At 46.8% G+C, this 26816-nt stretch overlaps 2 protein-coding genes across 10 annotated transcripts in view; both read left to right on the top strand.

The window, feature by feature from the left end:
• DDX47 (DEAD-box helicase 47) overlaps positions 1-21351 on the top strand; it is a 31795-nt gene extending 10444 nt beyond the window's left edge. The window contains exons 12-13 of one of the 9 annotated variants that reach the window (XM_026082747.1): positions 2397-2521; positions 21259-21351. In XM_026082747.1, the coding sequence (XP_025938532.1) occupies positions 2397-2521; positions 21259-21301 (168 nt within the window). In that variant the 3' untranslated portion in view covers positions 21302-21351. Of the gene's footprint in view, positions 1-2396; positions 2522-2710; positions 2757-2776; positions 8957-13966; positions 14796-20995; positions 21048-21258 lie in introns of those variants that run through there. The other 8 variants (XM_026082748.1, XM_026082752.1, XM_026082751.1 and 5 more) reach the window with 8 other exon arrangements.
• Positions 21028-25026, top strand: LOC112974132 (retinoic acid-induced protein 3-like). Its single transcript, XM_026082756.1, has 3 exons — positions 21028-21966; positions 22936-22988; positions 23652-25026. The coding sequence occupies exons 1-3, from the start codon at positions 21042-21044 to the stop codon at positions 23742-23744; spliced, it is 1071 nt and encodes a 356-aa protein (XP_025938541.1). The 5' UTR covers positions 21028-21041; the 3' UTR covers positions 23745-25026.
• Positions 25027-26816: the final 1790 nt, after the last annotated feature.

Below are 26816 nucleotides of genomic sequence, written 5' to 3'. Positions count from 1 at the left end.
AGCTGCCTTACATTTCACAGACAGGGTTGGGCCTGCTATCAGCAAATGATGATAAACCCTCTAAAGCTCTGCATCTATGGAAAATCTGTCAGCAATGTTCCCAGCTACATAACTTGGGTGATACACATTTGAGTCAGTCCTGAACCAACCTCATAAAGTGATGTGAAGGGCAACTATACTGCTGGGGAAGGTGGGGCAGGGTCATTTCTTTTAGAGGTAGTATGGGGGACTAGTGGAGTCTTCAGCAGCTCTCCATGCTCTTTTGTGAAGATGGCTGCAACAGCTGTGGAGGTCTGTCTTCCCCCTTGATGGGATAAAATGTTCTCTGTGTCTCCTGTGCAGCTGCAAGAATAATACAGGAGGGAAATAGTAAAACCACTCCTTGTAAAAGTGCACAGAGCGTCCTTGAGAGGAATGACTCCTAGACAGTGTTGCTCATCTCCCTTTAGTTGGAATGACAAGCTGTGGAAAGCCTTAGCCCTAGAAAAGCAAAGGTCTTCCCACACCCACATTCTCACTGGTGCCTCACCTGCCACAAGTATGTGTTCAGTTTCAGCTAAAAATATTTCAACAAGTTGGAGTGGCAGGAAATAGTTTCTTACTGTGATTACACCATGAGAGCTAGGCTGGAGAATGTTTATATAACTGAAGTAGGGAGTGTCTAAAGATGTATTTAGCTGTCAGAACAGAATTTTCAGCCAGACTGAAGGAAAATCTGTAGCTGATCTAATGAGAAATGAAGGGAAAAATACAAAGCGAGACCTGTCTTGGGGAAGGAAGTTCAGAAAATACCAGTACTGATAGATGTATGGATGCATACTTTTGTATGGCATCTGATGCCAATGTGTTTGTTCAGTCAGGAGGACTCTCAAGGAACAATTCTGAAGCATGCCTCTCCATGCGCCTCTTGAGTCTTTGTACAGCAGGGAGCTGAGGTGGAGGATTAGCCTTAGTGACATGAGACTAAAACAACTTGCCAGTTTTTGTGGGTGAAACTCAAATGAGGTTTCAACAAAAGCTGTATTCCTCGAAGATGTTTAACAAGGATGTTTGCATTTTGAAATAACTCTGCACTTCACAAAGTCCATAATGAAAAGAGAATTGTTTATGTACTTGCAATACATATTTTAAATAATCTTTTGTAATTTTGTTTTCTAATACTGCACAGGCATGTAGCATTTCCTTAAGCAGGGAAGAATAGGGATATAGTGTCTTTTGTTTAAATATTGTATGGCTAGCAGGGGGTGGGAGGGAAATTAAAATAAGTGCTAGTGCAAGTGACGAGAAAGAAGTTATGTGCAGGCCCTAGCAGTAGGAAACCAAAATTAGAGATTTCATTGTATCATCATTCCAGATCAAGGTCAGTGAGGATAACTGCAAAAGTAGCACTCCTTGCAACCATACGGTGATCCAGAGCAGAAGCTGAGCTGAACTGACCTGTCTGGGAATGGGTTTGGCTAGATAAATTCCCCAGTGTGGTGTGCCCTCTACTCAGGGGCTGGAAGGGAAGGGGTGCAGGCAAGAGAGTGCAGCTGGGCAGGAGGGCAGGGAATCCAGGGGTCTTTTCTGTGGTGGCAGCCTGAGCTTAAGCCTGCTTAAAATAATCCTAGGACTGCAGCCTGAGATGTGTCAGCCTGACTTCAGGGCTACCTGAGGAATGCATCCTGCCCCAACGACCAGGCAACCCATTTCTCCTCTTCCCCACTACCCCCACCCCAAGATGACCAAAAGGGTGAGCTAAATATGCTGACCTTCTAGCAAGTTCATGAACCTCTGATGAGAAAAGGCTCGGTTTAGGAGTGAACTCTCAGCATACCAAGTGATTGAGAATCTGGAAGGACTTAGTTTATGAAGTGAGGCTGAAACCAGTAAACATTCCCAGTTTAGCCAAGCACTGAAGAAGGAAGAAGTTTTAAATACTTAAAAGCCCTTGAAAGTACTTAAGAAGGAATGGCATTGACTGGATGACCTGTGAAAGACACAGGCATGTACTGAGCATTTTGATCTTGCACAAATGTGAAGTTGTGGTTTGCCTGTAGTGGCATGTGAGGAGCTTCTGTAAACTTTGAAGTGAGCAATTAATTCTTGTAAATGTTGTAAAGCAAATGCAGAAAAATCTGGCTTTCATGCCAGAAGTAGTCACATAGTCATTCTGAATTCTCACTGTCTCCTGTTTAATCGCTTGCCAGTTGATTTGGGGGGGGGGGGGGCAGGACTCTCACTGTGTAAATTTGGAGAATCGGACTATGACTTTCTGACATAAAATTCTTCAGGGAAAAAATTAGTTGCAAGAAACTTCCTTACTCTTCAGACAGCTTATTTCTGGTCCAACTATGAAAGGTCCTTCTGAATAACAGTATTTAAAAGGGAGAGCTGAAGATGTTTCATTTCTCCAGCCTTTAGGAAATGGCCTGGGGGCCATTCCCCTGCTGCATCCCTTCCTGAGGGCCCTTCAGATACAGGAACTTAAGATGATGACAACAGTGCTTTTTTGCTGCTTCCAAAGCCCCTTGGGACACAGGTATGTGCCTTCCTCAACATGATAATATCATGTTTCATGGTGGGATGTATGTTGGGCTGTGCCAAGGGCATGCCTTGTTGTCTAATGGGAGACAACAGCACTGTGCAGCCTTCAGGTGTCAACACTATAGGCCCTGTGGGCCCCTCAGGAAGGGTCAGATACTCTTGGAGCTCGAGTATTTTTTTTCAGGGAAGTGTCTAGAAGCCTACAGCTGTGTTGACAAGCAGCTGACATAGGGCAATTATGCATGCCCAGGGAGAAGAGGACTGATTTGGCTTTACCTTCTCTGCTGGAGCATCTGTATCCATTTGGAGATGTACACACTGCTCTATTGCCTCACTGTGAAATAAACTCTCTGGGTAGGACTCTGTCAAAAGCTTCTGCCTTCCACTATACATTGAGCTTGATGTTTGCATAAGGATTTCTAAGGAAAGGGATATGCAATTTAGGCTTTCTATGCAGAAAGTGGAAAATGTTTTTGTCTTCCATTCAAATCCTAGTGAGGGAAGAAAAAGAACCTTTTTGCAGGCCGCCTTACAGAGATTATTCCTTCTGTCCATCACTTTTATATTCTCCTCAGGAAAGGAAGCTTTTGACACATGCTCCTTATTTGAACTAATTTAAGTCTCCCCTTCTCCTCCCCAAGATTTTCTTCTACAAACATTTCTCGGTGTAAAGAAAGGTAGAGCAAGTTTTTCTATTTGTAAGTCAGCTGTATGAGGTAGAGGGAGGGTGTCACATGATAAGTTTGGATTGCATTGGTTATGTTGACTTTCTTGAAAGTAACAATTCCTTTGTGTGTTTTTCTTGTCCTTCTGACCCATCCCATAAGTAGGTCCAAAAAGTTAAATCTCTTGGCTTTGACACAGAAAAAGGTCTTTTGCACAATGAAAGTTGGAGTCACAAAAGTAACTTTCCTGGAATAGCAGTGGAATGGTGTGCAGGATTCATGAAGCAAGCCTGGGTGAGAATGTGTGGAGGATCGTTCAGTTCTATTTAAAGCAACAAAAATCAAGGTGCCCCAGTCAAGCATGTAATTGGATATACTTGGTCTTCTATTGTCTTTATTGCAGCTCAGTTAAGGTGAATTGATAACAGGAGGTGCCCAGCCTGATCTGTCCTTGAGAGCTTCTGTGCTTAATGTATCATCAGCAGGGAAGTAATATTTACTCTCCCTCAATATATGTTCAGAATGATAAATTTGCCACTAGGAGCAGATTTCCTATTACTGCTGCTCATGTGCATACTTACAGGTGCATCAAACCATTACCTTGGTGCATGCCAGAGAGGCTTTTTGATTATAATGGATTGATCTTCCCCAAACGCAATCAACAGTATGAAGCAGGCACCTGAAAGGACTGCTTCGACAGAGCCTAGATAGAATCAGCTTTCCTTTCCCGACCTCTGCAATTGCAGGTCTCAAGATGCCTCATAGAGATTCTGCAGATCTATGGACCATTTCCCATTAGATATGCTCAAGCCATGTGTTGGGAAGCTGAGTACTTGTATCTCAGTTTAAAGCTGTCTGCATGCTTTAGAATTAGCCAGGTATCTTGGAGTCACCTTTCCAAATTCCAAGACAAGTTCAGGTAAAAATACAAACTGTAAAAAATGCAAACTAAAAGTACTGGCTGTGCTGTCTGAAAGAGACAATACAGTGAAGAATGCTTGTAAGATGTCTATGTGAAGAAATGGCAGAAATGGATTTGCTAGTCTACTCACAGTAAGATCCAAGCTAAAGATAGTCTCCTCTCTGCCTGTACTTAGCTGAGTGGTTGCAGCCACAGTCTTGTTGGTCTCAGCTTGAGTTTGTTACACAGAACCCCTTTCTTGTGAAGCCTGCTAGCGTGTTGTGACCCTTTGGTTCTTCCAAGGCTCCCACTCAGGTATGACTTTTCTTACCCTAGCTACATTATCTCTATCTAATTCAGAGGATAATTTCTTTGAAGGTCCTTGAAGGTCCCCTCAGTGAATTTCAGGCTACCTCTCCTCTTTGAAAATTCCAGTGCTGCTTTCACAGGCCAGATGCTGTCATCTGGTCCGGCCTAGGAACAGCTCCCTGCGTCAGCGAGTGGGACTTCATTGGGTGGCTCAGCTGCATGTTTCAGAATAAAATTTCCATCCACTCAGCCATAAATAAATATACAAACGTGCACCCACGAACACCTGTATGTGTGTGTATGTACATCCACACACGCACATGGACATATGCATACATGTTTTTTAATTTCAACTCATAGGTTGACATATGTACCTGATCAAAGCAGCTGTACAGTGTTAATACATGTCGCTCATTCCTGGCTCTTGACTGAGATGGGAGTATCAGTCCTTTGTGCTGCTAATGAGCTGGGAACAAGCGTTCCCTAACTTCAGCCTTTGTGGTTAGCTTTTGTGGTTAGCAAGGGATCACCCTCTCTGTCATGGTTTAGTTATGCTGATGGAAGGGGAACTGCGGTAATTGCTGTCTGTGGTCTAGCTGATCTTGTCTTTGCGTGAACTGTTTGAGAGCAGGTGACTGCTGTGTTCCTTTGAAAATCCTATACTACACAGGTGCGGCTCTTCTGAATTCAGTAGAAGCAGTAGATGCAGAAGAAGGCACAGCTAGTGCAGGGCCCTCTTAGTGTCCTATTGTTGACAAACCTGTTGTGCAAAGAGAAGTCAGTCTGCTGGAGGGCACAGTCTCAGTGAAATCCTTGGTGAGTGTCAATATCTCTTTATCTTATACACATGCAAAGAAGCCTTTTTTTTAACAAGTCCTTTGGGGAACCAGTTATTGTGTTGAACCAGCAGTATTTGCCTGTCCTGTGCCAAGCGGGTAAGGACTGAGAGAGGTCTCCTCTCTTGCCATGTTCTTTAGCCTCACTTGCCTGAGCCAGGGTAGCCTCCCAGGTGGAAGTGTTCAGTTTTGCTAGCTGTGTCAGACCTTTGCTCCTCCAAGCAGCCTGAGCTCTACAGGACTGTGTATTACTGATTTACAAGCACAAAAAATGCATTGGGGAGATGCTTTTCTCCTTCAGAGTGCTCATAGAGTGAAGACTTAAATATGCAGAAGCCTATTGAGAGGAGTGTGCAGTGGTTATTGACATGTGAAGATACTGGGATAAAGAGTAGGCCTGATAGAGGGGAAGTCCCTATTTTCAAGCTGGTTGGGGAGTTGAATGGAGCTGTTATCTCCTGGTGGGGAATGACCTTGACAAGCAGCTATCTGAAGTGAACCACAGCTGGGTGACCTAGCAATGAAGGGATCTAGTTTCCATAATTTGGACACTGTCCTCCTTGGCAGCCTTCACAGTGGCAAAACAAATACATCATCATCTGTCTGCTTTGCTAAAGCCAAGGTAAGTCTCTGCACCAAAAGCCATGCTGAGCCTTAAAATGAATCCTGGGCACAAGGAAACAGCCTGTGGACTTGGGCACTGCCTAAATGCCAGCTTCAGCTGTCAAATCCATTTTTTCTCCATGACTAAAATGGGCATTGGGCTGGGCCCTGAGGCAGGAGTGAGGATTGCCTGATGTATGAGACTGTACTGATATATCAGAGCAGGTTAGCCAGCCTGCTCAGCACTTCAGGGAAATCTCACTGCCCAGATAAGCAGAATTTATATCTTTACTCTTCTGCACTTGTCTGGAGGATTGCATTATTACCCCATCCCCTCCCATGTCTGATCAGATAGAGCTGACCAGGGGCCACCCTGAACTCTTGGAAGGGTTCGACAACGGAGATCCCAGGACACCAGTGCCTGCAGGAGAACGCAGCCAGGGAACTACTCTCCCGCTGATGAGGGAGAGGGAATCTGTTGGTGTGGGCTGGGGTGGGGGAGCCTGTCCACCCACTAATGCCTGGGTGCAGCATCCCTCACTGCCTTCGGGCCTCTCCACAAGGACTGACTTACTCCTCTGAAAGCATCAGCCAAAGCCTCCCTTCACATAACTAACCAGTACCTGAGTGCTTCGTTCAGCTGGCATGGGCCTGCTGAGCACTGCTGAAGTCCTCCCTGAGCAGGGCTTCCTGGTTCTTGACCTGCCCCAGACCATGTTGCCTTATGGAGCTTCCATTCTTTGGTGGCTTTTTGGGACCTCCCATCTCCTCCCCCTGAGCCATGCCACATCCACCTCTGTGCTGTCTCCCAGATGGTCTCATGTGTGTGTCCCCCTATGTTCCTTCTGCGCCCTGCCTTGCCCCTCTGACCACATCCATAGGCTGCCCCAGCACCGGTTCCCTGCTTCACCTCTCATGCTGTCCCGTGCCATGGTCCTACAGGCTGCTGTCCCAGCAAGTGGGCAGGTGCCTGCCCAAGGTGTTTGCCTCCAGTACCACCTTCTTCATCTTCTCCAGGGAGTGGGGAAGATGGGAGCTGTGCCATCAGGTCCTGCATGGTGCTCTCCATCTTGCTGGGGTTTTAGGAGGCTCTGTACCAGTTTTAAACCCTCTTGCTGAAGGAACCTGCTACAGCCCCTGTGCAGGTGGAGGTCACTCTATTACATACCTGTGGACACGTCCCATCTCATCCAGTCAGGACCCAACTGGGATCTGTGTTCACAGATGCCTTAGAAGATGGGTGGTAAATGATAAAGCAATGAAGATCCTGCTGGGCCCAATAGGAAAGTGTCTCATTGCTTAATAACGTAGGGCTGCTTGTTAGGAAGAGAATGTTTATTTATATTCATCATCTTATTTGAACTCATTAATTGTGTTAGTCTTAAATCTATTTGGTGTGTAAAGAGGAGTTTGGTTAGATTTATGACAAACCTATCAATTTTGTGTTTTCCTGGAAGCTCAGGATATGTCCTAACCACTAACAGACTCAGTAGCACCTGTTCTGTGCTTGGTGATTATAAATGAGAGGTTGGGAAAGTCAGATTTCAATTGGCCAGCAGAGGTTTTAAGCATGTGTACATCTAGATTAACCACTCCGGAGATTGGGAATTATCAACTGTTATGTAACAGGAAATATTTTTGAACTGCAACAAGACTGCAACAGATGCTGGGACTGATAAAGAAGTCTGACTGTCATGTAATATATCCAGAATTCGTGGTTTGTTCGGTGTGATCACATACATGGATTGTCTCTTTCCTTTGCCTTTACCTGTAGTAAAGACATGCTGCTGATGAGAGAAGTGAATCATTTTAGGCTGAATTTCATTTTTGTTCAGGTTTAGCTGGGACCTGAAGTTGGCCTAGTACAGTTGCAGTTCAACAAAGCTTCAAATCAACTGTGCAAGTTTAGTTCTGGCTGGAGGAAAGCTAACTATTACCACTGACTGGCTGGTAGGGTTGCAGATGGATGAAAGCCTAAAATTATGTCACAGGCCTGGTGATGGAGAAATTCCTTCAGCTGACCTGACACAGAATACTGTCCAGGCTCTAACCCCATGTAACATAAAATTGTGTGGTAACTTCTCCCCTTACGCCTGTTACAGCACTAGGTGGAGCAGCATCTGCTGTGGGGCAGCTGCAGCTTCCCTTTGCCCATCTCACACACGCCATCAGAGACGTCCCTCCTCTTCACTGCTTCCCTGGGCTGCTCCTGCTGCTTGTCACCACTATCATTAGTTGGAGATGCACTTGCATTTCTGAGGAGGTTAATTAGCAGTTAAACATTCATTAAACCCTCCCCTGGGACATGGCTGTCACTTAGGGGTGTCATTTTTGTTTACTAAGCAAAACAGCCCAGGACTGCTGGCTATAGAGACAACAGCAGGCCCTGGGACTAGCAAGTCTCCTGGGCAGAGCTCACTGGGGTCCTGCCCATCTGTCAGCAAGGGCAGCAGGAGGAAAAGAGCACAAAAAGGTAGTTTCCAGCTTAGGAGGTGTTCTTTACTTGAAGTTATCAGTCCAAATTGGACCAAAATCCACTGGCACGTGCTCTCTCTCTACACTGCAAACCAGAAGCTCTTCAAACCTTGCAGCCAATGCATCATACCCATTTTGCTACTAACAGCTGAGTATTGACATTCTTTTCCCCCCGGGTTAGGGGAGCTCCTGTCTGGTTAGGAAAGTTGGAGGAAAAATAACCGGGGCTGGAGACTTGGCAAGCAGCCCTTTTTTCTGTGTAGTTTGGACATCTCCCTGTTTTCCTTCACCAGCCCCGGGCACAACATCCAGACTGGTAGTTCCCAGAGTACAAGAGTTTACATTTTACATTCAGCAGCGTAATGTTCTTTTCTAACCTGGTATTGCTTGTTATTTTGATTCATGTAAACCTGGCACACTTACAACACAAAATCTTTAGTTACCCCCAAAGCAAGGGAGGGGAACACAACCAGCCAGACAGCCCCCCAGTGTTATCTGAAAGCAGGAGGGAAGTTAAACAAAAGCTTGAGGTGAGACAGAAACTACTCCAGCAGCAGCTCAGGAGGCACTTTGAGTCCCACCAGCTAGTCTGGATGACCAGTGGAAATTTCCATTTGAACTTTGGATGGCATGATGGCATTCTGATTAAAGGAATGAGGGAGAATGTGTGTGTGTTCATTTGTGTATGTGTGACTATGTGTGTAAGACTCTGTATGCTAAAAGTTATTTTTTCATTGCCTTTATCAGAAAACTTACAACAATAAGAGCAGGAATTTTATGCACAGACTGCACTTTCCAGTTAGCTCTCCCCTTGAGATCTCCACTTTTTCTTATAATGGAATTAAAGGGGGAATAATGAAATGGATTACATTAGGGCCTCAGCTTCAGTTCTAAAATACTTAATCTGTCTGGCTAGGATTCAAATCTATGGCATTAAGTGCTTCATCTTTACAAAGTGCATCCGCTGAACTTAGTGGCATTTAAAGAATGCAGATCTTTTAGACCTGGCTTCAGAAAGCAAATGAGCAGGTGCTGTCAGAGTGGAGCACTTGCTAAACACCCCATGTTGTTTTTTTTAGGGGAAGCTATTTTCGGTGGTGCTCCTGGCACACGTTTGCCCTTTGTCTTAGTCTTCCTGGCTACCACTTTCAGCAACAGCACCCTTGCACCTTGCAAATCCTACATTTGTATCTATTTTTAATATGTATTACAACAACAGAGAGGCAAAAGTGCTGCAGGTGCTGTGAGGCTGGGTGTGGCCAAGCTGTTGTGTGTGCCTGCTTGTGCGCAAGTTTGCATGTTTGTGTGTGGTTTTATGCCCACCGAGATTAGCTGGTAACTGCAATGAAAGGCATCATTTTACAGAAGCAAGCATTTAGGGCAGGAATGTTATCAGGCCTCTCAAACACACCCATTTGCGTTTCTGCCTCTGTTAAGCAGGTACAATAGAGCACTGTTTCCCTCTCTCATCTTCCCCGAGTACAGCTATTTGGATGAGTATCATTACATCATAGATTTTATGCTATTTAACTAAGATTAACAGCAGGCATGCACAAAACAAACCTTGCTATGACCCTTGGGGAACCTAATGTCACCAGTGATACTAGGAGGTTTAGAAGTCTCATAAGGCATCAGTTGCAATTAGCAGGTAGAACAGGAGAGGTCTCAAAGACCCTCATATTGACACAACAGCTGATCACTCCTGGCAAATATGGGGGTTTTGGGGGTTTTCTGGTGAATTTTGTTGAATGAGGAAGATCATTCAAGAAAGGATTTTAGAGGGAGGAGCAAAGCACTGAACTCTAGTTTCAGGCCTCTAGCAAGGCACTGTTTGGGGATACTGGCATGCCTATGGTATCCTGGAGGTCAGAAAAGCAATCCACTGGCTTTAACTACAGCTTGACGGAAGGAGCGGTGGCAGGAGTGAAACCTTTGCATCTGAATGTGCCAAGTGAAAGGAAGGCACCCAGCATCATGCTGCCTTTTAAGCTGAGGATGCCAGGCACTATTGCCCAGCAGGCTCCGTGACCTCCACCCAGCATGAACGTCCTGGGCTGTGACCCGCACCCACCATGCCATGGTGGGACCTGCTGCCCACGTTCTATAGGGTCCATCTGTGTACAGCTGAAGAGTACCAGACCTCCAGGCCCCCAAGAGGGTGGCTCATGCCAGAAACCAAGTGCTTCCAGACTGCTGCTGCCTTCAGGGCAATTCACCCGCCTCCCACCTGAGTTGCCAGAGAGAGGGGGAGTCTCCAAGATTTGAGTGAAAAGGCTTTTGCACACCCTGGAAGTGTGGTTCTAGCCCTACCCTGACTGTGCTCATCCCTCATTTAACCAAATTCTTCCTCTGTCTTGCCACGGGCTTATTCTGTGAGCTCCACTCCCTGCAGATACTGAGTATCCCCTTCTGGGACAGCTACTGCTAGCAGGTGGCAGGGGAGACCTACATCAGAGCAAAGGCTTGCGGCACCCAGTGCCAGTCTGAGCATGCAACAAAATGTGCAGGTGGCCAAGCAGCCCCAGGGTCAGGACAGTGTGTGGGGAGGGGGCAGACACGTGACTGCAGCCCCACCAACAAAATGGGTGGTTCTGCACTATATCAGCTGGAGCTAATGGGGGGAGGAAGGGATAGGGAAAGAGAGAGGGCTGCTGTTTCCTGAAATCCCCTTCTTCATCTCTCCCTTCCAAGTACATACACTTGTGTGTGCATGCATGCATATGCATACATATGTATGCATGCATATGCATACACACACAGAGAAATACATGCTCTGGTTTCTCCTGGCTCTCTGCATGCTTACGAGGCTGCACGGGCCCCTTTTGCAGATGTGCTGCCCTGAGGAAGGACTGCAGCATGGGCTGAGCTAGGGCTTCCCTCACACCTCCTGACACACAAGTGCTTGACCTGCCCTGAGACGCATTTTAGGCACTTTATGGCCATATACTGTACCCTCACATCCTGTGACTCAAGCAATGAATTTTACCCTGGATGAATTAGCAAGCAGAACTGAGGCGTTGGCTTTATAATCTATTTATGTGTATAGCATGGCAACTATTACTCACTGGCATTTCTGCTGGGTCAACACTGGCATGGCGCTGCCAGCAGCCTGCAGCTCAAGCCCAGAGAAATACAGACCAGCTCCCCTCAGAACAAGAGGACCCACAGGCTAAAATGCACCCAGCTGCTGGGAGCCAGCTGTGTCTCTGGAACAAAGCAGTGCTAGGAGCTCCCTCCTTCACCCATGTAGACTTTGCCATCCCAGCACCACATACTCTAGAAGACTAAAATAAACAGAAGAGCAACTCCTCCTCCCCAAGCCACAATAAGATATTTTGCACTGGAGCTGACACCAAGGCCTTGCTTGTTATCAAGTCCCTTGGTAAAATTTCCCTGAAGCCATCATGGGTTGCCCATGGGCCTACATGGCTTCTCAGTAGCTCTCCAGCTCTTAGGGGTGACACTGAGACTTCTAGCACCCAGAGGTGGGGACCTGCTCTAGCATCAGGGCTCCCTCCCCTCATCAGAGAGAAATTCACAGTCTGGGAAGTTTTGTTCCCTGCTGCAAAGAAGCTACATTTAAAATACAGGAGTGTGCTGGGAGATTTCCTTGAACTGGGCAAGGGCATGTACCTAGAGCCATGGGGAAAGAGCAAAGAAACAAGCACACAAGCTGGGATACACTATGCAATCTCGAAAGGGTCAATTGTGAGATGGCATGCTCACCTCCACACTGGAGCACAGACAGTAATTCAGAAAAGACTGCAAGGAAATTTTCAGGAGCAATGGTCTGCAGCACAATTATTTTCCACCTTATTTTACATTCTTTGTCTTATATTTCTTTCTTCCCCACCCCCCATTTCCTCCCAGAGAAATCACAGCACTTGATTAATGATTAGCCTTGGCTGGATAACACACATGAACCCAAATAACTGGCTAATCCGAGGCTATCATTCTGTGATCGATAGCAGGTTTGTGCAGATCTGTATCAGTCAATAGGATGCATCTGATTCAGATCGAAAGTACAAATACAATTGTGTTTCTGATAACATAGCCAAGACACATGATATGGAGTTTATGCCAGATTTTGTGCTGGCTGTGTGCAGAGAGACAAGATCAGTGCCAGCATGAAGCTTGTTGATTAAAAAAAACATCTATCAATACTTGTTTTCTGAAAAAACAGAGGAGTGATTCATGTTAGATCTCAGCTTTGCATTGTGTCATTGCAGTGGTGTTTGATCTGCTACCAGGAATTTCTAAAGCAGGATTTTCTGTATCATTGAGCAGAGACTTCATGTGCAACTTGATTCCCAGGAATGCTTCTTGTGCAGAAGCAGTGCCCTGCAGAACCTCTTATTCAAGACACTGCTAGCAGGACAAATCGGTGTCAAACTCCAAGGCAGGTTGACTGTTTCAGAAAATCTATTACCAACAGTCATCCATGTCAGAGAGGCCCTGATTGCCTCTCAGTGAGCATCTCGGCCAGTTATCTCTTCCCACCAATGTGGAGCAGAAAAGAAAAAGTACTCAAAGCATGGTGGGCAAGGAATACCAAAGGGAACGGCATTAATGCCAGGCAAGGGTACACAAAGAATGAGGACTGGCACACAAGAAAATCAAACACCATCTCCTCTTGGAGAACTTTGCTGAGCTCCTGTCAGGCTGCACCAGCTAAGGATGTGGCCAAACATCCCCTCTCTTCTAAATGATTTCCCCAGCCTCAGAATCAGCCTTTTGAGGAAAGGGAAAGCACAGGTTCTTCTGGGTCCCCCTTGGCATGTCTTCCTTCTGGGGAGTATCAGCAACATCCTCATGAGTTGATATGTTTACAGATCCTGTTCCCTTAGAGTTATGCACTTCTTGACAAACGTATGTGCAATACAATACCCACCCATGCATCCATACCATTGCAGCTTAGCTGCTTTTGGAACACGTGTGGTACCAGCACAAAGGCAGATGGGGCTAACGGGATAAAGGACAACTGGAGCCTTCTTAGCTCCCTTGGTAAGTGGGGGGTAGAGGATGCCTCCAGCAAAATCCATCTAGAGGAATGACTTGGTGTCATCAGTGAAATGTTGATCTGCCTGTGACTGAAAGTCCAAAAGGAAAGGATAAATCTCATTTTCATTGAACTTGCTCATAGTCATTGAGGACTTTGCCACCAGTTCTGTTATATGAGAAAGCTCTTCCTAGCCAAAATGATCACAACCACAGATACTCTTAATTTCTCTCCACTTATTTATCCCATTCTTGCTTAGGCTTCCATACTTGTGCAGTATGGAAGACAATACAACATCTGACCCTGTAGGGTAGGGAGCAAGTCTAAGCCATGGAGTCAGGGCAGTTTCCTTAGGGTGCTCCAGAAGCCATTTGTTACCCCGGGTTTCCAGGTACTAGGCTGTGAGCATCTGTGATTACATAAGGAAATCATTCCTTTTGTAACGTAGCAGAGTGTTATGTTCCTAGCAGAGAACCAGGCAGTCTGTTGCTATTACATTTGCAGAAGTAGTGTCATCTCACCAGTTAGGGATGCTCAGGTAGATAATTCACAGGTTTGAAAGTCTGCTTATATGACATACTCCGTAGTGCAGGTCTGAATATTTTAACAGGTCTCCTTGCCTTTTTCATGCCAAAATCTCTCCTTCTCCCAGTAGATGAACTCCCTGAATCAGGAATCCGGGCATTTAGAAGCCAGAAGAAGAAAGGGGCTGACCAAAACCTACTTATTCAAAGAAGAAAGCCTGTCTGAGAGGCAGAAGCAATCAGTGCTCCCTGGCAAAGAATCACATCACTGTTATGTACTGAAAATGTTTATTTTGTTCCTGAGACTGAAAATGGCAGGGAACACAGCATGCAATTTGGAAGAGCTGATGGCTGCAGACACAAATGGAAGCTCTTAAGGACATCTGTATGAGATTTTTCTGGAAACTTCTAGAAAACATTCACTTTTTGGTGCCACATGTTTCATTCCCAAAAAAAAAGGATTTGACTCCTTAGATGGAGTTTTTGGTAGTCTCTGGACTAACTTTCAGAGCCAGAGCACAGGGAATTCAGAGACAAGACCCTGCCTCCCCCAGAACAGAGCCAAGTGTTATGGGGAGGTGCCACATGTCCCCTTCCAGAAATGACAGACCCTGCCCTTGTCTTCACTCCTTTCTAAGTCAGAGGTGGTCTGAGCTGGCTGCCTGGACTGAAGGTCCATCACTTCTGTGCCAGTCCCCTGCCCCATGATTGTTTCCAAGGGTGTCACAATGTTTATACCTGAACTAATTTAAAACTGAAGGAAATGGAAGGGGCTGGACAGGGTGGAGACTGCTATAATGTTAGCTCAGTATGACTGTGATAAGTGCTGACGAGGGGATCTTTCAAAGAGCAAGGTGGTTTCCATGATGTCAATGTATTGTACAGGTAGCCAAACAGAAGCAATGGCACAAACATATGCAAGATGCAGCCAATACCACTGACCACAAATAAACACATTATCTAGACACATTCTAGAGCACTAAGCACCGTCTCTCCCCAGACATCTACTTTCTTTATCAGTCACTTTAATAAAAGATACTAACTCACTCTCTGACCCTCTCAGACATGCTTTCTGCTCCAGACCTGGCTGAGCTGAAAGGGATTGCAGTGCTCCGCTCTTTGCTGGTGATTCAGTCCTGCAACACTGCAGCCAGTGGAGCAGGACTGGCCCAAGGCTCCTTCTCACCATGGGCAGCATTGAACATTGGCATCCCAATGATGAGGGAGCAGGGCTTAGTGATGCCTGCGGTGAGAAGGAGAAGAGCAGGAGAAAGGAGTGAAGCCAAGGCAAAGGGAGAGCCCAGCCCTCCTCCTCCTGCCGCCCGAGGATGGGAAGTGGAGGCATGGGCACATGCTGCCCAAAGGGTCATTTCCTGCCACCATCCCTTCCTCTCCTTGTCTGTAGTATCTGCTGCTCCTCCCCACTTACCAGCAGTTAGCTTGCCTGTCCAGGACTGTAGTATGGCCAAAGCAAGCCATTTTGCTACCCACAGCCTCCTCTCAAGGGGCCTGACAGCATTGCCAGTGTTTTACTACCGGATTCTGTTGCAATGATTTTGGAGACTTGCCATGCAATTCAGCTGACAAATATAGAGACCCGTATCTGAATTCATTCCCTGATCTCCCTTTACTTCTGATGGAGAGAACAGGTGCTTCTTCGGTGTTCTATGGGTTCATCCTGATTAAGTCAACTGAAACTCCCCTGGGAAGTGCCTCTTTCTCTCCACTGACTATTGTGGGAGTCTGGACAACTGGCTCAGATGAAGATGTCTGCTCTGTAGACACCTAGGATTCAGTTCATTTGCCCACACATAGGTGCCTAGGACCATCTGAGATCTCTTGGGCTCTTCAGTGTGAGCTGATGCTCCAGAGGGACAGTCTCCCATAGCTCTTGCATGCAATATGACAGCCCTGTGCTGATGTCTCAGTAACCCTAGAGCAGCTTGAATGGGCTATTCACCTATGCTTACGCACCAGGATGGAGCCCACATGATGGACACCTACATCTAGGTGCCTATAGATAAGCTGAGTGTCTCAGCTGGAGAGCCAGAACACAATGCAGTTGCCCATACAAAAGTCTCTAGAGCCATTCAAGATGCTCAAGGATATCCAAGACATCTGCATGGGACTGGCAGGTCTGACACAGGAGGTAGGGTAGACCCACGTGCTCCCAGAGCAGCCACTGGAAGCCAGGCAGGATATCCTGTGGCATCTTAAATAACACTAGATGCTGATGTACGAGCAACTGAACTAAGGCCAACCACACCCAGGAGCATTTCAGTACATACAGAAATAGTCACCTGCATCCTATCAGCTGGGCCACTCCTTACGGCCTTCTGGCTATGATGGGAGCTCAGACACACAGCTCACATTTAGATGATAACCTGCAGACATCTAAATTTAGATGTCTCCATCTGCAAGTTACATCCCATCCCTAAAGCAAGGTGACAGTCATCTCACCCATCCAGTGTGACAATTGTGTTGTTTGCACTTGCTCATGCAGACCAGCAATGTTTCTCCACCCCCCTTGGCACGGCAGGAAGGCCATGGGCACCCCTTTTCTGGCTATCGTGAGTCAGCAGAACTTGGGCTTCTAGGTTGCTTGGGATGTTTTTAAAAATACAGCCCCATGTATTAATGTCTTGAAAGTACAGGGAGTGTTTGATGACTGACTCAAGGATTTCTCAGGGATTCTGGAAAATGTCAGTGTTAATCTTATAATCTTTTCTTCTTCTTTTTCCCCCAAAAACTGATATAACTTGACACGCTGCCTTCCATGGGGTTTTGTATGTCTACGTAGGTATAGAGAAGTGGATGGTGGTTTGTAATGTGCTCTGACAAGATGTAAATGGGCTGGTGGGTGACTGGCGACCTTTGAAAGGTTCTTGGGCTTTCTTTCTAAACCAGTTGAACCCTGCTGAGCTGGTGCTAAACTCCTTTCTTCCTCTCATTTTTCACAACTGCCTCTTTCTTGGCTGGCTCACCAAACCTGGGACCTACTTTAAAATTTAGTTTAATGTAAACTCAACTTTAAAGTTAAAGATTAGCTTACAGTAAAGAAACCTGATATGTCCTTTCCTAAGAAGCGCCAGGTTTTCACACTGAAATGGAAGTAAGAGGGATGTGAGGAACTGTCCTAGGGCTCAGCATGACCCATCCTACGGTGACTGAACTGAGCATTGACTTTCACTTAGTGAGCCACATGGCCCCGGAGTCCCTTGTGTATTCCTAAGAAGTGTGCAAAAGAGGACTAAGAAAAGCACATTTATATGTGTTTCATGGCTGTCTCCACATGTGACATTCAAAAGTGATCAGCACCTGAAAGAAACCAGGGGCCCACAACCCCCCCCCAAATAATATATATATATATATATATGTATGTATGTATGTATATATATATGTATATATATATAAAAATGTGGATGAGATAACTGCTGGTAGTCAGAACACAGCATGAGATTGTACAGCCACTCTCCCTGTATCGGGAAGGAGCACATTCTGCTTGGGGTGGGAGGGCTTTCCAAATTTAGGGGCTGTGGGTAGGGACTTAGTGCTTGGCATGGCTGGGCCCTCATGTTATTCTCTGTACTCACAATAATAAAGTATTCCCAGTGAACAACATCTGAATTAAACAGATGAAGCCATGAAGGCACTGAAGATTCCCCTGGCTTTGCATGAGGTTGCACTGATAGGCGTGTCAGGCCAGAGGCACAATGTAGAGCAAGGGGGATTTGTCACTGCCTTCATTCATTAGCCATTTGGGCCAGCAATTTGGACAAAGTGACTCAGTGCCAGCGAGCAGACAGCATTGTGCCATCAAAGAGCAGGGCCAGGGCAGAGCTAGCAAGCAGGAAAGGGAAACTGCCTTTTTCAGGAAAGGAGCACATGGCTCTCACTGGCAAGGATGGAGCAATGAGAGAGGAGAGAAGGCAAGACATGTCCATATAGTGCGTATAGACACAGCTCCCAGCAAGAACCCCTGCTTTCCTCTGCCTCTGGGACTGGGCTCGCAGCCACTCTCCCTCCAGAAGCTGCGGGACAGTTTGTTTCCCAAGACTTCCTCCACTTCTACCTTCCTCAGCAAGCAGTTACCTGGCAAGAAAGCATGCAGAGAGGCAAAGGGCTCGGAGCTGGGAGGGAACACACTGATATGCATAGCCCCCACCAACAGGTGCCAGGAATCGGACAGAAGAGCACCTTATCAGTCGCTTGGCTGAGCCACATTTGGTTCAGTTGCAGGGCTGGGGCAGACAGAGGTTCCATCCCCACCCTGATGCAGCGGTGACTGCCCTGCTGACGTCAGGGGGTCTTACTTCACTTCCTGGCACAGGGACTGTATTTTCATAACAGCGTCGGTGAGGCAGTGGAACTGGAATAGGCGTGCTCAGCCACACCTCCCCAGCTCTCCAGCTTTTAAAGCTCCTGAGGAGCGTGAGCGCAGAGCTGCTGCTCCGCCGTGGTGACAAGAGCAGAGGTGACTGTGTTACTGGAGCACTGGGAATTTGTCTCTTCCAACCACAGCCTCCTTGGGACCGTGGGCTCCGGGCAGGACCCAGAAAGGTAATTCCAGGAAATGTCTTACAGAATCCAGGATGGATCAGCATCATCCAGCTGGCGTGGGATGGGCATGCAGGACTGTGGCTCCAAGAGCTAGGAGAGCAGGGGGCGTGGGGCACCATGGCAAATCCAGAGACTGCCTCCTACCCTCAATTATAACTTGGGACTGCCACCTGGAGGTTGGGAAGTTATGACAGACCCCCTGAGGAAATGATTTGAAATTTGTGTTTGGATTGGCATATTTTATGCATAACTACCAGTGAGAAAGGAGGCTCAGACCAGAGGGAAAAGACTCAGCACTACTGCCAGAACCATGCTTTGGGGTAAGCTGTAATGTAGACCCAGTGGACCAGAAGGCAGTGAAGTTACTGCAGCACAAGCTGCCATGCACACGCTGCAGAGCCCCTTGGAAATCCTGGACACTGGTGTAGGTATTAGACGGGCAGACTCAGCTTCTGGGAGGCATCACTCAGCAAGGAGACAGGGCACAGATTCTTCTTGCCTAGTAGCATATCCAGCCTGGGAGAAAAAAGAAAAGGGAGTTAAAAACAGAGCAAGTGACCCAGCTCTCCAAGATAAGGAGGTTCTTTCTATCCTGTTTGTTCCAAGCATTGTGACAACTGCTTGTGTGGCAAGTTTCACTTGTGGTAAGCACCAGTCAGGACCTACTGCTATGGGTGCATTCGGTGCGGCCTGGGGTCTCATGCAGGCTCTCTTGGCTCTCCAGCTGCCCAGACAGTGGGCACAAGTCTGTATCTGCCAGAGCTTGTGAACGGATAAACTAATCGGATAGCAGTAACTTTCTGTGGATAGAAGTGTAGCATTTGCTCTCTGGATTTTCAGAGACTATTATTCATTACTCACAGATGTCTGGATAACTCTCAGCTATTTGTGCAAGTGATCATAAGTCCCCCAAATTTTGTGAATGATGATTCATCAGAACTCCTCCAAGTATTATTCACTGATTCCATTCTCTCCGCGAGATTCCAGAGTACCTGCATATTTGCATACTTTGCATTTTCTGGCAGGCAACTTTTTGAAGAGCTCCACATCTCCTTTAACACAGTGAGGTTACCAGCTGCAGATACATTGCACCATTTGCAAGCAGGTCACATCAAGTCATGTGTGGGGCTCAGTGTAAGTCAGTGATATGTCCGCCCTTCCCTCCTCATCCCTTGATTAGGTCATCTACCATTTAATTAAAAACTCAATCTCCTCTCCCTAAAATCTGTGGTAAGGGTTTCAGAACTAGCCTCATAATTACAGTATGTTGTTCTGGAGAGGGGAAAGTCAAGGTAAATGGCACAGAGAGAAGCAAAACGTGGCTTTTGCAAGATCAGCTAATTTTCTTTATGTGCCAGAAAAGAAGATCTTTGGTTTTCCTATGTGGGTCATGATTAAGGCCAGGTCTTGCCCGTTTTTCCATGTCCGTATTGTATCTAAGCTCCTGTTCTGACAGGTTGTAGAAACCTGAATTTCACTGGGCAATTCTGGCACCAAGAAAGCAGTACCTAGCCCCCAGGATCTAAACTCGCTCAGTGTCTGCACAGTGGGCCACAAAATGCCCAGCATCCCTGTGCAGTGGTTTCTGCATATGCTTCAAGCACCGGAGGAAGCAGACAACTTATTTCCACTTGGTGATGGGCAAAGCTCACCTAAACAGCCCTTTCACCCCCTGGCAAGACAGGCTCAGACCAGGCTTACTCAGACAACACTGAACTTCTTGTGACAAGACAGCAGGGACATGCAAGGTGTGTTAGAGACCTTGTCCTTCCTTGACTGATAGATGGCAGATCCTCAAGCAGTAACTTACTGTTTACTTCTCATGCAATGCCAGCACTAGCTCTGACATCTCTCAGCTCTCCAGCCACCTCACCTTAATAGTTTTGGGAGGGGACTGAGCTCTTTGAGATAGTTTTTATTGCTGTACTATCTTGAAGAAGGAGAAATATGAGTTTGGGGCTTACAGTTGGTGGCCTATATCTGCTATTTAATTTAGAGTGAGAAGATCTGTGCTGGAGGCATCCAGGATAATTATTTGCAGGTTAAAGGCAGTTAAAGCTTCTCTTCATTCTTACCCATAAACCAAAGCCAAGAGTGTTTCAGAGAAAGTAACAGAGAGAAAAGAAATGCAGAAAAGAGCTTCCTGTTCTCTGTTGCTCATCTCTGAATCTCACTGGTACAAGGTACCAACATTGTTTGAATATGCCAGAAGAGCTTAAACTGTCTTATGACGAACATCTGCTCTTGTATCACCCGGGACAAAAGTGACAAGGCAGCTCAGTCTCTGTGCTTCAGGGCACCAAGGTAACACCTGCAAAAGAGCCTCACCTTCTGCCTCCCCCCACGCTCCTTGACACTGCACAATCCAGGGGCTGTGCAAAGGATTTATAAGGTGAATCGCTGCCTGCTGAGGGGCCTGGCTTGCCCCTGCGAGGGAGCCCACACCAAACAAGGGGGCAGCTTTGCTCCCATAGCCCCCATGTCCTTACCACTGTGGTCTACCTGCCCAGTGAAGTAGGTGTGGACATCTGTCCTTCCTCTCCTGCAGCTGCAGTGCTCAGGTGGTTGATACAACACTGTATGTCTTTCTTCTGTAGCTTTTGGGAAACGTATCCCTGGGAGGTCGTTTGAGAAGGCACAAGGATGGCGAAGTCACCTCCCCGAGGCTGTGGCAGCATCAATGCTGACTATTACCTGCTCTGTGATGTTGAGCAGGCCTGGGGCATCGTCCTGGAATCGCTGGCTGCAGCTGGAGTCATCATCACCATTTTCCTCATCTGCTCACTCTTCTTCCTCATCTGTAAAGTCCAAGACAACAGCAAGCGGCACATGATCTCCATCTATTTCTTCTTCCTCTTAGGCACACTCGGCGTTTTTGGTCTCACTTTTGCCTTCATCATTGAACCCAATGACAGCACTCGCCCCACACGTTTCTTCTTATTTGGAGTCCTCTTTGCTCTCTGCTTCTCCTGTCTCCTCACCCATGCCTGCAACCTCAACAAACTAGTGAAAGGAAGAAAGCCCTTCTCCTGGCTGGTGTTGCTGCTCCTCATTGTTGCCTTTACTCTGGTGCAAGTTGTGATCAGCATTGAGTACCTAGTCACTATGCTAGTAAACCAAAGAGATATATTTCTGAATATGCCTGCGGAGAAGAACAACAAGGACTTTGTCATGCTTCTGATCTATGTGCTCTTCTTGATGGCTCTGACTTTCCTGGTTTCCATGTTCACATTTTGTGGGTCATATAAAAGCTGGAAGAGGCACGGGGCACACATCTTTGTCACTGTCCTGTTCTCCATTGCCATTTGGGTGGTGTGGATCACTATGCTCGTAAGAGGCAACAGAATTTTAAACAGATCTAGCTGGGATGATCCTGTCGTGGCCATTGCTCTGGTGTCCAATGGATGGATCTTCCTGATAATGTACATGGTCCCTGAAATTTGTTTCCTCACTGCCCCACTGAAGCTGGAAGACTACCCTGCAGAAAATGATTTCTGCCATCCCAGACTGATAAAGCAGACCTATGGAGTGGAGAATCGTGCCTACACCCAAGATGAAATTCTGCAAGGTATGAAGTGACTGCTCTGTCTGCCAGCCCTAAGCATGCATGCACCACTCATGAGCTGAAAGGGGTAGGAGGGCTATAAGAAAAGATTTGAAGATGATGAACAATTTAAAGGTAGGAAAAGGAAAAGTTTCAGCATGATGAAGAAATGCAAGTGAATAAGAATCCCTCAATCAAAGAGGGAAAAGAGTAAGAACCAAGGCAAAGGCAAAAGTTATGTGGAAGGAAGGAGTGAGTAAGAGATTTACTGGGTGTCAGGGCAGAGACAAAATTCTTTGTGACTCTGTTGTGCCTGGACGGTCTGGATAAAAATTCAGGACAGTTTTTTTGTCTGTCTTTTACCAACGTTTCAACACTTGAGACCTCTCCAGATTATACCTTGGAGATTATTTCTTCCAGTTCTGAACTGGTTTCCATTATCCATTTAAAAATAAACCCATTACCCCAAAAGGAGTCAGGAGGACTTACTTTTCTGTATGAGTCTCATTCCTACTTTGAGAAGCCAAATGGTTTACCTATTGAGGCTTCCCAAGGCTATGGTTAGGAGGTGTGGCCATACTCCCTGTGAATCCACACATTTGTCCCCTGGAGTCAGACCTCCAGGTTTCTAAAAGAATAGCAGAGAAAAGATGTGGGAATACCGCAGAGGGGGTCTTGTGATGGAAGTGGGAGTGATTTGGCCACGAATAGGACAATAATTGGGAGACAATAGGAGATGGTCTATAATCCAAGGCCACCTGTCCTACTTTTTACAATATCATTCATTCCTGCTCTCATAAGAAAATATTTAATAAGAAAGTCATCTGTGGATTTCAACCTATAGCTGCCTGCAGGTTGCATAGTTTTTGGTCAGTCTAAAAGCAGCTGCTAATGTAGCTGCAGGCCCTTTGAGTCTCCTGTGACGTGGTGTCTCCATGCTACCATATAACACTAACTCACTAACTTTTCCCCCCATCTTGTTTTGTACCTCAGGAGGCAAAGGAGACCCCAGCAACTCCCCATACTCTCCTCCATTTCAGATGAAGGTAAATCCACACTCTTCTTCATCTGTTTTACAAGATATAGGCTATTCTTCAGGGGTTGACTAGAAAGGAAGGAATAGGGGCAAAGCTAGATGGGCCTAGAGAAGGCTCTGTGGAGGGGGTTTGATGCCTTGCCCAGAGCCAGACAATGACGTGACATGTGCCCATGGCTGGGGGGAGGGAGTCATGGCATGTCCAGTGACATGGAAGGCAAAAGGGGCCCACAGCAAAATTTGAGGCTGTGGTTTTCAATATTTCTGGACATAACATAACATCACATAGTAAGTCCTCTCTTTGAGTGCAGTTCCTGCAGTGGACTGTGCTCCTTTCCCCAGACCATGCCCTGGCTGTATTCCCATCAATAGTTGCTACAAATTGTAGTGCAGATCCAGAGCGAGTGGGCTGCATGTCCTGGTGTACATTCACCAGTCCTGCTTCAGATCACAGCCTGGTTGGGTCTAGTAGCTCATGCCATGTCCCCACATGTCCTCTGAAGACACCGTCTCCATTACTTGTTTGTTCTGCCAGGATCCTCTTCCACAGCTCCATCAGCCACATTCTCAGGAAACCTACAGTTCTGTTTCTCTCCCCCTTGTTTTTTCTTAATCTTATTCTATTACTTTTCTCCAGTTTTGCAAGGTGAAGATGTTTTTGCTTCTTTTTCAGGCCATCAAACCCCAGAATGATTTTACCATCCCTCGGCCTAAGGCCCGGACCAGCCCTTACCATGACTACACTGGTGGGAAAGGCCCCATGTAGCCATTCTTCGGGGAGCAAAGAGACTAAGCGTCTGTCAGCAGGGGCTTGGGAATCAGGCCACGTGGTGACAAGTGTCTCGATCCTGCAAAAGAGAGGCAGACTCAGCCCCCACATTGTTGATGCTGATGATAAGGGGACGCGTCCTCTTCCCCCATTCCCCCCGCCCCTGACTCTCCATAGGCACCCTGGTAGCTCCTTTATTCCTAGAAGAGGACTTCCAGACACTGCGGGCAATCCTGTCCCTGCTCACCCAGCTTCCTTGTGGGATGGAGCTCATCTCTTCTGATATGGGAATGTCCTAGGAAGAGCCTGGCCTGGCCTATTTTCAGCAGGAATGCAGCAGGACTAGAGCAGCAGGAAGATCGGCTGAGCAGCGACCTGCTCTGCCCCAGCCAGGATGCAGCTTTGATCAGCCCAGGTGGCTGCTGTTGTGCTCACATCTGACTGGAGAGCAGGAAGGAGCAGGAGGATCAGCCCTACACATCTCCACTCCTGCCCACCTTTGAGCACATCTCGGGTACTAGCAAGGACACCCATGATCCTGCCAAGTGAAGGCATGTTACTTCTCCTGCCTCCTGCTCCCAACCCTGCCTTGCTCTCCTCCAGAGCTCAGTAGGAGAGAGAGGGAAAGAATATTCCTTTTTTCTTCTTTGTTTTCACTTCCAACCCTTTCCTCATTTAGATCCAACAGCTAGAGGCCACAATGGAGAGGGGGAAGAAAATTTAAAGACACAAAAACCTCTACAGCTATTTCCCCTGACCCATTTTCCTTCATTTTCTGATTTGCTCTCTAGCATCAGTCTCCCTCCTAACTGACTCCTAGGTGCTAGCCCCTGCCCCAAGCCCCCAAGGTGCCTGCCATACCCCACAAATGCTCCTCCCTGCCTCCTCCCACCTCCAGCTGTGCATCCTTACAGACAAAATCTCTCTTCTGCAGCTGCTTGCAATACTCGTGGGATCTAATCCTGGGTGCCTTTGAGCTCTGGCTCCTCCCAAGTGTTTTGGTGGCATTGACTCAAACATTTCCCAAGTATCCAGGCTATGGAAGGCAGACACCCTCCTTCCCAGGAATGAGTGAGGGTGCATGCATGCAGGTGTGCGTGTGTGTGTGTGTGTGTGCATGTTGTGTGGACTGCACCCTGGCAATGAGCCATGAGTCTGCAGAGTTGAATCATTCTGTAGTCTGCTCTGCATTTGGTAAATAGCTTTCCATGCTACTCTATATATAAATACATGGAGCTATCCACACGGGTGTGTATGGTACATTGGTATCTGTCACAGCTATATATTTATTTAGTACTTTGTATATGACATATTTAATTAAAATTTAAAAAGGAACAGCCTGACTAATGGAGGCTCGTGTTCTTCCTTGGGGACATGAATCCTCTAATGGTTGATGGGGTGAGGGGATTTATCAACCACAGCCCTCCATGGATCAGAGTGAGTGATCTGGGAGGATGCAGTGGGGGGCCAAACTGGAAAGCAATACTGGATTCTTCAGAGCTGTCACTGTGGACCAGAGATCAGCTTCTGGAAGGTGGAGTATACATGGCTGCAGAAGAGGGTTAGTAACTTCTACGTGCTACTTTTCCTGAATAGGGAAAGCTGATTCAGTGTTAGTACTGCTTAAAAAGTGAAGCAATCTAAACCCAGGCCACACCAAACAGACGCAGGGAAGGGTGTGATCTTTTCAGTACTGCATGTGCCTGTGTCTGCTGGGGTCTATATTCCTGTATTTATTTGCTTGTGTCTTGCTGGGCACTTGCATACTCAAGAATAGGAAAGAAGCTCATATGTATTTCATTCAGCTTGTAAAAACGCAGCCTGCAGATGCTCTGAGCCTATGTAATATTTCATTTGAAAGTAGACACAATATCAAAACAAAATAATAAAAGAACCCCCTGATGATGTGAGGCTATAATCTCCCATTTTACAGAGACTTCTGTGACCATGAGTTTTTGCATGGCATGTCACGCTCCCATATATCCATTTGCTCCTGGCAAGCAAAGCCCCTTCCTCAAGCACAGTGTTTGGTCTATAATACGCCAGACACCGGCCTTCCCCACTGTCGGATGTCGCTGCCTCCAAAACTGTTAAGCTGCCAGCACTGCAAGCTTGGTAGAAGCTTGCTGCCACCTGAGTAAGAGAAACAAAACTACAGGGTATGTTTTCCACCTGTGTGGATCCCACACACTTACCAGCTCCTTAACCGACTGGCACAGCAGGAAAAGGCTTCCCAAATGCACCTTGGCCCCAGAGGCAGCAGAGCTGGGAGGGATGAGGAATATGACATGCACTCCTATCTATGGATGGCACAGTGATTTACATGAGTAATTGATTGTTAACGTGCATGCTGCTTGGCCAAGAGTGAAATTCTCCTTCCCCATACCACAGGTTTACAGTGCCATTTATAGTAATTTTCTAAACTACTGTAATGAGACAAATGCTAATCTGTACAGAGTTGTTCTTTTGCACTTCTTTAATTTCAAGGTAGCTTTGGGCAAGGGCTGATTTCATTGCCAAATTAAATACACATTTCCATGGAACTCAGTGCTGGCTGGCTGGGAAGGGGTGGTGCTGTTCTTTCAAGCGATGTGGATAGCCTGCAGGTTTCTTACCCCTCAGGAAATACTTTTGGAAAAGCAGCAGTTTCCTGTTTCCTTATAACAGTGTGCTTAACCCAACACAGAGTGCTACTTAATCACGCACATATCTCAGGGGAAATCCTAAACTGGTGCAGTCACACCTGAGAGAAACAAGTGAGTGGAGGGAGCAGGGAGGTTGGCTGATTTTTCATGATCTTTTTTCTTCACATCTTCCCCTCAGTGGAAGGTCAGTATACCCAATAAGGCCTGTGCCCTTCCTCTCTCCTGAAAACAGCTCCTTTGGTGGTAGGGCTGGCTACAAATCCACTGTCTGCAGGGCCCTCTGGTTCCTCCTCCCACCTCTCCTTGTGCAAGGAGCTCAGGGCTGTCCAGGGGGGGCAGAAAAGCACACACACAGGAGAAGAGACTGCACAGAGCATGCTGCGGTGATGAAACTGGCCAGGATTGCTAGGAACTGGGATAAACA

This window comes from Apteryx rowi, unplaced genomic scaffold (assembly GCF_003343035.1).
Source record: "Apteryx rowi isolate R43461 unplaced genomic scaffold, aptRow1 scaffold_590, whole genome shotgun sequence".
Classification (NCBI taxonomy): domain Eukaryota; kingdom Metazoa; phylum Chordata; class Aves; order Apterygiformes; family Apterygidae; genus Apteryx; species Apteryx rowi.
The sequence above is the reverse complement of the archived record's forward strand: the minus strand, read 5'-3'. Positions and strand labels throughout refer to the sequence as shown.